This window comes from Oratosquilla oratoria, chromosome 22 (assembly GCF_046742065.1).
Source record: "Oratosquilla oratoria isolate Oo_2021 chromosome 22, ASM4674206v1, whole genome shotgun sequence".
In the NCBI taxonomy this organism is placed as follows: Eukaryota; Metazoa; Arthropoda; class Malacostraca; order Stomatopoda; family Squillidae; genus Oratosquilla; species Oratosquilla oratoria.
Window position 1 is genome coordinate 9,740,428 of NC_134798.1, and position 11,462 is coordinate 9,751,889.

General features: G+C 38.4%; 1 protein-coding gene across 18 annotated transcripts in view; it reads left to right on the forward strand.

The window, feature by feature from the left end:
* Ssdp (Sequence-specific single-stranded DNA-binding protein) overlaps positions 1 to 11,220 on the forward strand; it is a 575,744-nt gene extending 564,524 nt beyond the window's left edge. For 16 of the 18 annotated variants that reach the window (XM_076205606.1, XM_076205607.1, XM_076205595.1 and 13 more), the window contains one exon: positions 7,364 to 11,219. In XM_076205606.1, the coding sequence (XP_076061721.1) occupies positions 7,364 to 7,474 (111 nt within the window). In that variant the 3' untranslated portion in view covers positions 7,475 to 11,219. Of the gene's footprint in view, positions 1 to 7,363 lie in introns of all 18 variants that reach the window. The other 2 variants (XM_076205593.1, XM_076205599.1) reach the window with 1 other exon arrangement.
* Positions 11,221 to 11,462: the final 242 nt, after the last annotated feature.

Here is an 11,462-nt window from a genome sequence, read left to right on the forward strand (position 1 = left end):
AAGTTAGAGGAAATTAGTTCTTTGGTTTTTGGAGCAAGGTAACCAGTCAAAAATGGGCATATATTATTGGTGAAGAGTGTAGATTTGTGTGTATAATGTATGAGGTGGATAATGAAAAAGGAAAGAAAGAAGAAAAGGGTGATGAGGGAGAGAGAACTAAAAGAGGAAGAGGAGGAGACAAGAGTGATGAATAGACTTAAAAAAGGAAAGAAAGGAAAGGTGGAGAAAATATAGCATTGAAGGAGAATGGCAACCTTTTATGAACAAACTCTTGCAAAGTGCATAAATGGAAGAAAGGCAAAAGAAAAATGAGTGGATAGATATAGAGGTAAGATTGGGAGAAAAAAAATATACTTTACATTTGAAATATAATAATTGTAAAAGTGAGGAAGACAATAAAAGTAAAGTAAAAAGTAAAGGTGAAGGGAAGTAAAAAATGAGGACAAATCTCAGGAGGAGGCAGTGAAAGCAAGGGGTAGATCAGGGAAAAGATGGATAGGGTGAATGAGGTTATAAGAGCACATGGTCAGGGTGTCTGCAAGCATAAATGTGTGTAATTGAAAGGAAGTTTGAGAAGAATGTATAGATAGATGATGGCCTGTGCTGTGAAGGGATTATACAGATGATAAAATGGCAATATTGTTTGGGAAGAAATATAATGTCTTAGTATAATGTAAGCAGAAAGGAATGAGAAGGAGAAGAATGTTCCTCTCTTTTGCCTACCCACCTTATTTGTGGTTAATGGCTAAATGGATGGCAGATGATAATAAAGAAGATTTTATATGAATCCAAACTGCCATGGAATGAATTCATCTGTAGAGATCCTATGAGTACTCCTCTTGCTAGTTCAGTACTCTGATTTTCACCTATCAAAATGCTTAATTTTTCCAAGTATTTTGTTAATCAAGTTTTATTATACATTAAGTTTTTACAATCTATATAATGTAAAACCAAGATAAGAGGGAGGGAGGAGGGTGAATGAGAGTGGTGTATGTGGGGTGGGTGGGAGTGGATTTTATGCCTTTGTTTTTTGGCTACCTCCATTGTAAGGGGGGAAAAGCTGTTGGTATATGTATGTATGTATAGCTATCTATATAGCTAGAGCTTTTTCCCCATTGTAAGGGTAGCTAAGTCAGATGCACATAACTATTCCCAACCATTTCACTTCCCTCCACTTCTGTCTTGGCTCCTTATGGATGAGGGGTCATCCCTGCATCCGACAACTGCGGAATTACCCTCCCTTCCACCCTATCCACCTTATCTTGTTTTTCCCTCCCCCTATACTCTTTCCCACTCTACCATCTAGAAAATATCTGTGCGAGTACTTAATTCAGAATTTGGTTAACTTCATTGTGTTCTATAAATGGAGGTTTTTATCTGAACATACTAGGAATTATTGCACATTAATGTTAAGAATTGAGTGTTGCAAAGACGATGAGTTGCTTAGCTTCAAAAGACTTAGTATTATTTAATTTGATGGTTGACCTCCAGATAACACAGCTGTGATTGGAATTTATGGTCATCAAGTGTTATCCTAAAGGGAGTGCACAGTTGCCAAGTAATACTTTTAGACAAATTTTGACGACTTAAAAAGTGGTCATGATTGCATCATTTGTATGGTTGATTGTACCTGACAGTGTTACTATTCAGTTACACATAGTGACAGTAGTAGTAATAGAAGTAGCAGTAGTAATGATAATAGTGCAGTGCTTTCCATATTTGATAGCTATTTATAGTACAGAATTTTATTGCTATGAATGTATTTTATAGTAGTTTGGTAGATTTACGAATATGTTAAAGGAGTCATAAATAGATATTCAAGAATTAGCCTGCAGGACTTGCATTTTTCAAGTGTTCTCTGTCGTAATTACAATACTGTGTACCAAGACATTTAGTACATAGTTATATGTAGTCACTATTATAGGGATTGTAGGGACATCCTTAGTGGAATAGCCACAGCATTTATTTTTGTCAGAAACAAATCTCTACTCACAGAAAAATGCTGGACCACTTCTTTACTTTTGCTGAATTTCCTTTGTACTGCCTCCTTGAATCTCTCCTAAACCACTCCCAAAGTCTCCTGTTCAATATCCTATAAATGTTATAGAAGGCAACTGAGTAGAATAGAGAGGGGGTTAGGAGTTCTTCTCTGTAAGTTGTATATGAGAAGAAAGATGGATGAGCATTGAGTGAAACTAAACTGAAAGGGAAAAGTGAATTTGAATTTGGGAGTAGGGTAGGTAGTGCATTGGGAGTGAAAAGAGACTGGGAGTGAAGGAGTGGTTACATTGGGAATTGGAGGTGTGTGTGTGTGATTGAATAGAAGAGTCATCAAATGTGGAATGTAAACACCAGCACTGCATTACAAGAAGATAAAAAAAAGAGAATATATATATATATATTATACACATTATCATGCCTAGAGTTAAAAGTGCTCAATGAAATTCAACATTGATGATTTAAGGTGCAACTAGACAAGTCAGAAGAGGATATGAATATCCAACAAGCATTGTGAACCAAATAATTACTGGTATGTAGAAAGAAGATCCCTTCCAAGTAACAATCAGTCTGTTGCCCTTAGGTAATCAGTAATCAGGAATAGAAAGGACGATCCCAAAGACACAACTTTTTTAACATGTACATGGTGAACACTTGCCTCAGCAAATTTATTTCTGTCTTTTGTTTACTGTCTAGTGATTTACAGGTTTTTGTTGACCATGTAGTCAAAAGACCTGTTCTGTATGGGTAACCCCGGAGAGATTTTCATCTAGTCAACATAGCTCCTGTACCGCTTTATCTATCCATCAGTGTGAAGGTGTTAGCTCTTGAAAAGGTGTAGCATATATTCTCATAAAATTCTCACCAAGATTACATTAGGTTTCAAATTTTTTAAATCTTTTGTGTTTCACAATTATATGAAAATTCTCAAACTATGTTTATTTACCAAATTGTATAGGAAAGGAGGTACTCATATATATATATATATATTTTTTTTTTGGGGGGGGGTTAGTTTCTTTTTTTGGGCAGGCCATTGCATCTGCTTACTGGTTTGAATGTCAAATTCCTGACATTCTTTATATCCTTTCTTCTGCAACTTGGAACTGGAGCCTTCATTTTTACAGGCTGATAACTTCACAGTTGTATTTGTTGACAATTTCATTTGGTGGTTACCTGTATAGGGTGATCCAATCACCCCTCTCCCATCTTTGGTCCATCATTATACCCTGTATCTAGTCTCTTTTTGCATCTGACAATCCTTGTAACCATGCTCTCCTGGTGGTGACCACAGTGTTTTTTCCAGCTTATGTCTTCCTTTTTGTGGATACTCCACACAACTGCATCATATCCAAAACTTGGTCTTAGGTATTAGATTATTGTTTTCACTATATCAAAATGACTAAAAACCCCTTGAATTTTTGCTCACCATTTGAGGATTTTAATATTGTTTTTATTCCACTTGTGATGACATGCTAGTATGATATTTATAGCTTTGTATGGGGTTAAAGGATCATTCATCAGTAGTGAATTGTTTCCAGCTGTTTGGCACTCGTGAATGAAGGTTTTATTAGAGCATCACTGGTAAAGCTACTATTACATAGTCAATGGAATTGTTGGATCCCAATGATTCAGTTAGATTTCATCCAAGGTTGGAGGATTTGGGTTGTGGAACCTTAGCTTAAAGCAAAAGTTACACTAACCAAATCCTCCAACCTTTGAAGAAATTTAACTGAATCATTGGAACCCAACCATTCTGTTGACTTAAAACTGAAGCTTATGGTGTGTGGCAATTATAGTACAGAGTAAAGGATAATTAGAGAAACAAAGAGAAGATAGGAGAGGAAGAGTATATTTCACAGAACAGATGTGTAGATCAGATATTCTCTATTAGACATCTGAGAAAGGGAAGCAGATATGCATGTATTTTGAAAGTCTGGAGAAGGCATATGGTACAGATTTCTCCCCATTTTCTCTTTTCTGCATGAAGGGAGAGAGAGGAGGTTGCTGATTAAGTGGACTTACTGTGGATGTGCTGCATCTTGCTGCATTGCTTCTGACCCAGGGCAGTGGGCGGGATTCAGGGATGACCCGTTATCCATGAGGTGCTAAGATGAAAGGGTGGTGGATGGGAGTGGGTTCTTGCTTTTTGACATGGCTACTTCCCTTATAAAAGGGAAAAAGCCATTGGTATATAGATAGTATGAAGTGTGGATAGAAATTTAGAGGCATTGAAGCATCCTTATGATAGGCATGACCCTTCATCCACATGGTTGTGAGATGAGAGGGCTGTTAACTGGGTTTTAATTGTGTATGAAGTGTGGATGCTATCATATGAGAGTGAAAGGGATGAGGATGTTCCTTTTCCAAGTCTAGTAACCTTACTTTGTTGGTATCAAAATAAAAGTTATGGGGGGGTATACTCTCTAATATCTTTTGGATTTCTTTGTCCAATTTCCATATCAGACTTGCAATTTATTTATGCTTTTTGGTGCCCCATTGTTTTGTGAAAATATGTCCAGATTTTCTGGTTCCACAGATGATCGATTAAAATGATTCAAAGATGGGAGGGATAACAAATGTGTTTTTGTACAAGTGTGGGATGGGTATAGGGTGGGTGTATACTATGACTTGGTCACCCACCTGAAGGAAAGAGCCCATTAGTATACGTGTGTTTGTATTTTTTTCAAGCTGGTCAGTAATATTACTAAGATTACTGCAAAGGGAACATGATTTATGAGAACATTACAAATGTGTATTAGTAGGGGGAAAGGAAATATGGATGTAATGAGGTTAGTCATGAGCATGGGATAAATAGTTAGTATTATTTTGGAACAAACTGTGAATCCCCTCAGTATTTTAGTACAACTGTATTGATTTTTGTCTTCTAATATGTGTCTTGCAGAGTAGACATAGAGGCTTCTGGTGTTCCATGCTCATGACTCCTTAATATTTTGTTGTATCAGATGCTAAATTATTTTTATATAGCAGTGATAGGTCATAACCTGAATGGTGGTGTCATTCAGTTTGAGATACTCTTTAGTTCTGGATCCATATCTCAGTATATTAAAAGTGCATGGCATTTGCCACAATAAAATCTGTGAAGTACACAATATTACTCATGAAGCTAATAAGAAGAATAGGATAGATAGAAGGACAGGACCTTGTGGAACACTTGTTGACCATGTAGCATTATTGGCAGTACTAGTGCCATATTGCAAGCTTAGGAAGCCAGCAGTAAGATTTTTGTTTAATTTTCTAAATTATTCATAACATACCAATTAAGCAGCATTAGTGACAATACTACTGCCATTGTGCAAACATTCAAGAAACTCAAGATGGTATTTGGGTTTCATGTTCGTGATTTATTAGTGTCTTGTTTGACAAAATGGAACGAAACTTAAAATCAGAGGTCAGACATATTCAGTATATTTGCAGTTTTCAATATTGCATACTGAAGAATGTACATTTTGAGTGGCTTGTAATGTTTATCAAAATGTGTAATTATTCTCAAAAGCCAGGTAGAAAGGTAGCATATCAGCTGAATTTGTACACAAGATTTCCTTTTTTGTACACGCTAAGAACTTATGTGCACATTAATTATACATAGACTTAGGAAACGGTAAATATGAAAAGTTTATGGAAGTAATTATAAATGTCAATACACACTAGTATTGTTATAAAGGATTTCTGAGTGCGTAAATGTATAATCATACAGAGTTGCTATACCTGTTGGATAAGACTAATCAGATTGAAGTGATAATTTCCTGATTAATTTTATTTTTCAACATGCTAGTTACACAAGTCCTAACTTACAATTACATATGCGCACACCGAAGCATACATAATCCTGCTTTTATGCAAAAGCATAAGTATACATCAATTACCTGAATAGCCTATTTAAGAAACCTTGTTTTTGCTAAATTTGATTATTTGTGCATGATCACCGTAGAGTGTTTGCCCTTTTATCTTATTTCCATTTATTTTATTTTAGTTGGGTTTTCTTCAGATTTTAAGTTTTAGAACTAACCATGGTCCCAAAATTTCAGTCGCTAAAGTAAAGGAAAACTTTGTAATTGGAAATCTTGGCCTATTTGTTCTTTGATATGCTATTGGCATTTCTACAGAGACTAGCTTTGGTAGAAATTAAGGTAGTCAGCAAATCTATTAACCCATAGACTGCAGAACTTAGTAAATAGGTATATTATATTTTTAAAGATAATAACTTTAAGTATAATATGCCTATTCATAAAGATCTCAAGTTTCAAAGATCTAAAAGTAGAACATGTTGTCAGGCAGCTAATGAAATATAATTGTAATATTTTTAGCATGCAAAATATAAGATGTATAATCATGAGATGACATTACTGATTAACTGAAGTTGGAGTACATATAAAGTGGTGGGCAGTTACTGGAGAACAACTGTTCCAGTTCTTATGTGAATCATCAGAGCAGTGAAACAGTTTATGGGTTAATAAAGTACTTTCTAAAGTGAAAAATACAACTGTAATTCCAGTAAAAAAATGATGTAGTTTTTAAGACAATTTTTACAAAACAAAATTATGATAAAAGAGGAAGCAAGCCATAAGGTGAGGAAAGGTTGGTAGAGTAGTGACAGCACTGATGCTGCCACCCGAGACCTAACCAGACCAGTGGTAGGCAGGAGCCACACCTTAGCTTGGAAGGGGGCTAGTCAAGCATGTAAAGCCCCCCCCCCTACACCCCCTCCTAGTGCTTTGATGTGTGGCTTGGATAATACTACTAATTAACATGACCATGTGACTAAATCAGCATGAACTCGGTAATTGTGCAGCCCTGAGTAGACCCCAAGATCACTTCAGTTGGTTCTCAGCACACCATTGGTTGCCTCTTTTCAGTGTTTCTCTATTTTTTTCTTTTATTTTTTTAATTTTTTTCTTTTTAATATACTGCATCTTTGTAGACTTGCCACACCTGACACTACATGTTCAGTACTCTATAGCAAGACAGAAAGCTAAGCTGCTGTCCACATCACCATACATCATTTGATCAAGCTACCCTTATTATTTTTATTAATTTTGTCATTATTTTCAACGGACAAGGGGCAAGCTTAAGCTTCTTACATCTTTGGTTCCTTTGTTTATTATTGTCACTAACCAATTATCAGTTTAATTTGCTGATGTTTGTTCTTTGTTTGACTTTTTATGTGACCAGTAGTGGTTTTTGTATAATGGAAAATTATAAATTGTTACTATTATTTTTTTACAATTATTTTTTTACTGAAGCCAGAGTCCCTTTTTGAAATGTGGAGAGGACACATGTACCAAGTCTTGATTGTTGTAATACTTTGAATGCACATGCTGTTTATAGCCCTCTACCTTTTTTTCAGGACCAGAATGAGTCAGCAGCCATACTCAAGATCAAGGAGAGCATGCAGGAAGAAGCCAAGAGATTTGAGAAGGACGTACCGACAGACCATCCGGACTACTTCATGCCGTGACCGGACTCATTCCCATCCTTGCTTAACCACAGCCTGCGACGCACTGTATCCACTTCGGGCAACAAAAGGGGACGCCGGAAAAAGGCTGTACCCTGATCAATTTGTCCCAGAGTTGGGTAGTGGCGATCAGGTTGGTGAGAGAGAGTGTTGTCGTCGGCAGGGGGAAGGGCAGTGAATGCCGATCGATTGACGATAATTGTGATCATTATATGATTGATGATTACTTACAGTATATATCCCCTTGTGATGACCTCTCACTCACTAAAGAGACAACAGCATCAGCAGCGACAAGAGGACATGAACAAAGTGTAAGAGCTGCTGGTCACGATGTGCAGCCATGACCAGTGGTGTTATGATGTGTTGAACACTGTCCATCTCAGTGTGGTGAAGAAAAAATAACAAAAAGCAGTGAACTTGGCAAGGTATCTAGTCCCTGTTGCATAAGTATTGTTGTTGTTGTTGTCTTTGAGGTAAAGTGAAGATGGGATGATTGGTGAAATGATAATTAAAACAATGAAAAAGTGACCTACTGAGGAACTGTCGTTCAGACCTCATTATAAGGAAAAATAAAATCAAGTGAATCAAAAGAAAGACTTGCACCATTGTGTGGCAGTGAGGCTTTCAAAGTGAACCAAGACACTTCTCATAAGTAACAAACATGACAAGACAGAGAACTCTACACACAGAGGTTAATTCAAAGGTTCATGGAAAGTGATAAGGTCGAGAATATTTTACAAAGTGGTTAATGTGTGACTGATGTTATTCTTCATGGAACAGTAAAACTCAAAACAATTATTTGGTCTTTTGATGATAACTCTGTTGTGTCCTTCATTGTGCTTTCTATGTCAATTGTAGAAGCAAAATATAATTTGATATGTTTCCCGAATTTGGCTCATTTGGTAAAACAGGCAAGAGACTGTTCTACTTCCCCAGCAACACCACACCACCACCACCTGTACCACTACCACCACCACGACAAGTACCGATCTACAACACTTATGAGTATGAGGCTGCACGCAGAGTGGGAAGACAGCAAGATGTAGATATTGTGCTGGCCAGCTGCTCATGGCCAGACCGTGCGCGCGCCTTCACGTGTAAAGCTCCGCGCTACTCGGTCCTGCTCCCAGTCTGCCCTCCACAGTGTGCAAGTGGTCTCATTTTTTCCTAATGCTCCTTCCTCCCCCACGTTCTCCCTCAACCTAAGGGGGCCATCCCCAGCTACCTAGGCCCCCTTCCCCCACAACTCAGGGGCCAGCCCTTGCCAGTAGGATTGGGGCTGCAGGAATCCCTGGGTTTTTGTACAAATATGCTGTCAGGCCTCTCGCTCCTCGCCCCCTAGGGCCGAGCCCTTCCTTCCTGGCACCTTGCCAAGCGGTGCCACACAGCATTGCCTGTCATCATTAGTATTATTCTGACCCTATTCTGGCCCCGGCCTTCACCACTGTATGCCATGGAACAGAATACTGTCAAGCGTGAAATCTCCTTATTCTGACAAGTTTGTGTTAGCATAAATGCATGACATGAGGTCATGACCTGTCTCTATTCTGTACAGCTCTATTCAAGTGTCGTAGATGTAGGAATAATTTATTATTTGTCATGTCCAAATCTATCTCTTTACCATTCTCTTAGGCTCCCTATGTTAAATTGTTCTAACCCATCATGCCTACACATCTGTCCAAGAGAAACTGTCCCCACCATCATCACCTGTTGTAGTTGGATGATCCCGCCCTGCGGCCTCACCACTACTGCACATCGCCAACCCTTCCACCCCAAGCATCCAACAAGAATCGAACACGGCACAGCCAGGTGGCATGGCACACACAGGCCACGCCCCAGTGAGGCCTTGCTCACACAGCAATGTCTTGCTCCCGTGTAGACCACGCCCACAAGAGGCACAGCGCGGTTGTCCCTACCTATTAGGAGTAGCGTAGGTAGCGGGTGTTGCAGGGACGCCTCGGAGCAGCAGCCGCAGTGGTGGGCGAAGGGCTGCTGGCTACACCGCCTCCACTCGCATGGGACATTTTACACAATTTTTACAATTACCTCACATGTACAATTTGTGAAACCTTTGTCAAATGTCAAAGCCTCAGGACTGTCTATCAAGTTTTGCTGGCAGTTATCAAGCTAGATAGTATTTTTTCAGCTTGCAGGGTTTTAATAGTAGATTGACCTTCCCCCTTTCAACACCATATCCCTATCCAACCCTAATCCCTCCCATCCAATCTCAAAATGCCAGTACACAAACCCCCTCCCTATAAACCTTTTTTAGCTTCATCCTATGAGAAATCCCTCTAAAGGTTCCAATTAATCCTGCCCTCCATTCCAAGTTTGTAGCCAAATTCAAACTACCCTGTCCTGTTCTTGTCTATAACAGTTGATCCCTATGCCCTCCCTGCCTTCACCCTTAACCCATAGTCCCAAAAATGACAAAATGGCGGCCACGTCTGCTTCTTTACTCATTGCCCTCTTGTGACCTTCATCATTCACCAATAGCATGAGTATTCGTGTCATAATGTAGCATTTCATACTGTCATTCAGCCTTTGCTTCCAAACATTGCATTATTTCCATCGGCATCAGGAAATTCATTGTATTCATCAATACACAAATCCACCAGTTATCAATCACCCATCCATAGCTACCATTACTGTTCCCACATCTGTAAGCACCTCCATAATCACTATAAAGTCATAATCATTATTAGCATTATTTCAACTTCCACCACCACTGTCACTGTACAATCAGCAGAATATTGAGCACATTGTAATTATGCTGTAACCATCAAAGAAATCCAATTGTTGCTATTCCTATTTCTATATGACCTTGATATTGTTTTGTTGTTATAAGGGGTATCACAGTCCTTACCTCTACCACCAGACCACAAAGATCCCATACCAGCAGAGATAAGTCCTTGTAGCATATTGATTAGTGTACCCTGTCTCCTAACCATGATGATTGTTGTGATACTGATGTCATGCCACAGACCATCTGGACCATAACCATGAAGTATGTGTTTCCAGACAGAGCACATGATCACAATGGTCATGACATGTACCTTGTCCTACTGATCACCGCATTACCTCATTGCAAGGGAAGTTGCAATGTCACCCCTGCTCTTTGCATCCCAACATATATCATCTTTTTCATATCATCTAAAAGTTGTCATAATGTTATCACAGTCATGTCATTTACATAGTACCACAATTTTCATCATAAGCCAAGCCATCACATCACCAAAATAAGTGCCCCTACCCTGCTTCTGGGAATGCTCATCACATCACATCATCTCATATTCATTACCCCTTGTGTCACTTGGACAATAATAGATTTTCCTTTTGTTTTCTTCCTCTCTGTCTCTTATATTCAATTAGTACACTACAATAAAATAATATAAAGTCTTGCTTGCAAGCACATTTACATTGACATAAACATAATACAGGTACATGTACACATTTTACAGTTCCACATGCACACTGAATATGTTCAACAGTACTATTATATAAGCACCAATATGAACACCAAAACACATTTATCTTCCTCCTTCCTTCTTTTTCTCTCTTATTCACAGACTCGTCCCCTCCCAGCCCGTTTCTTGCTGGTCAGCCATGGCCCCTTGCTGTGCCTAAAAATGCAGTGATGACCTCCTGACCAAGCCCCTGTGTACAGTAGAAAATAGCAAATATATTATGTGTAGCAATTTTCAATAAAAACATGGCTAAGGCAATAATAAATATTCCCTTTTATTTGACCATGATTTGGCTACAGGTGAGTACCAGGCTGTTTGTTCTCATTTTTTCAACAGATTTTGGAATTCATTTCAATCTGTACTTAGACGCCAAGCTGTGCCATTATGTGCAATGGTTGAAAACATTGAATGTGGTAAGTAATGCTGTGATACAAGTGACAAACAAATTTTTACTGATGTTTCTAGATAATTCTGAGGTAACAGAGTGCTCTAGTCATCAAGTCTCATGAATATGTACTCGATAA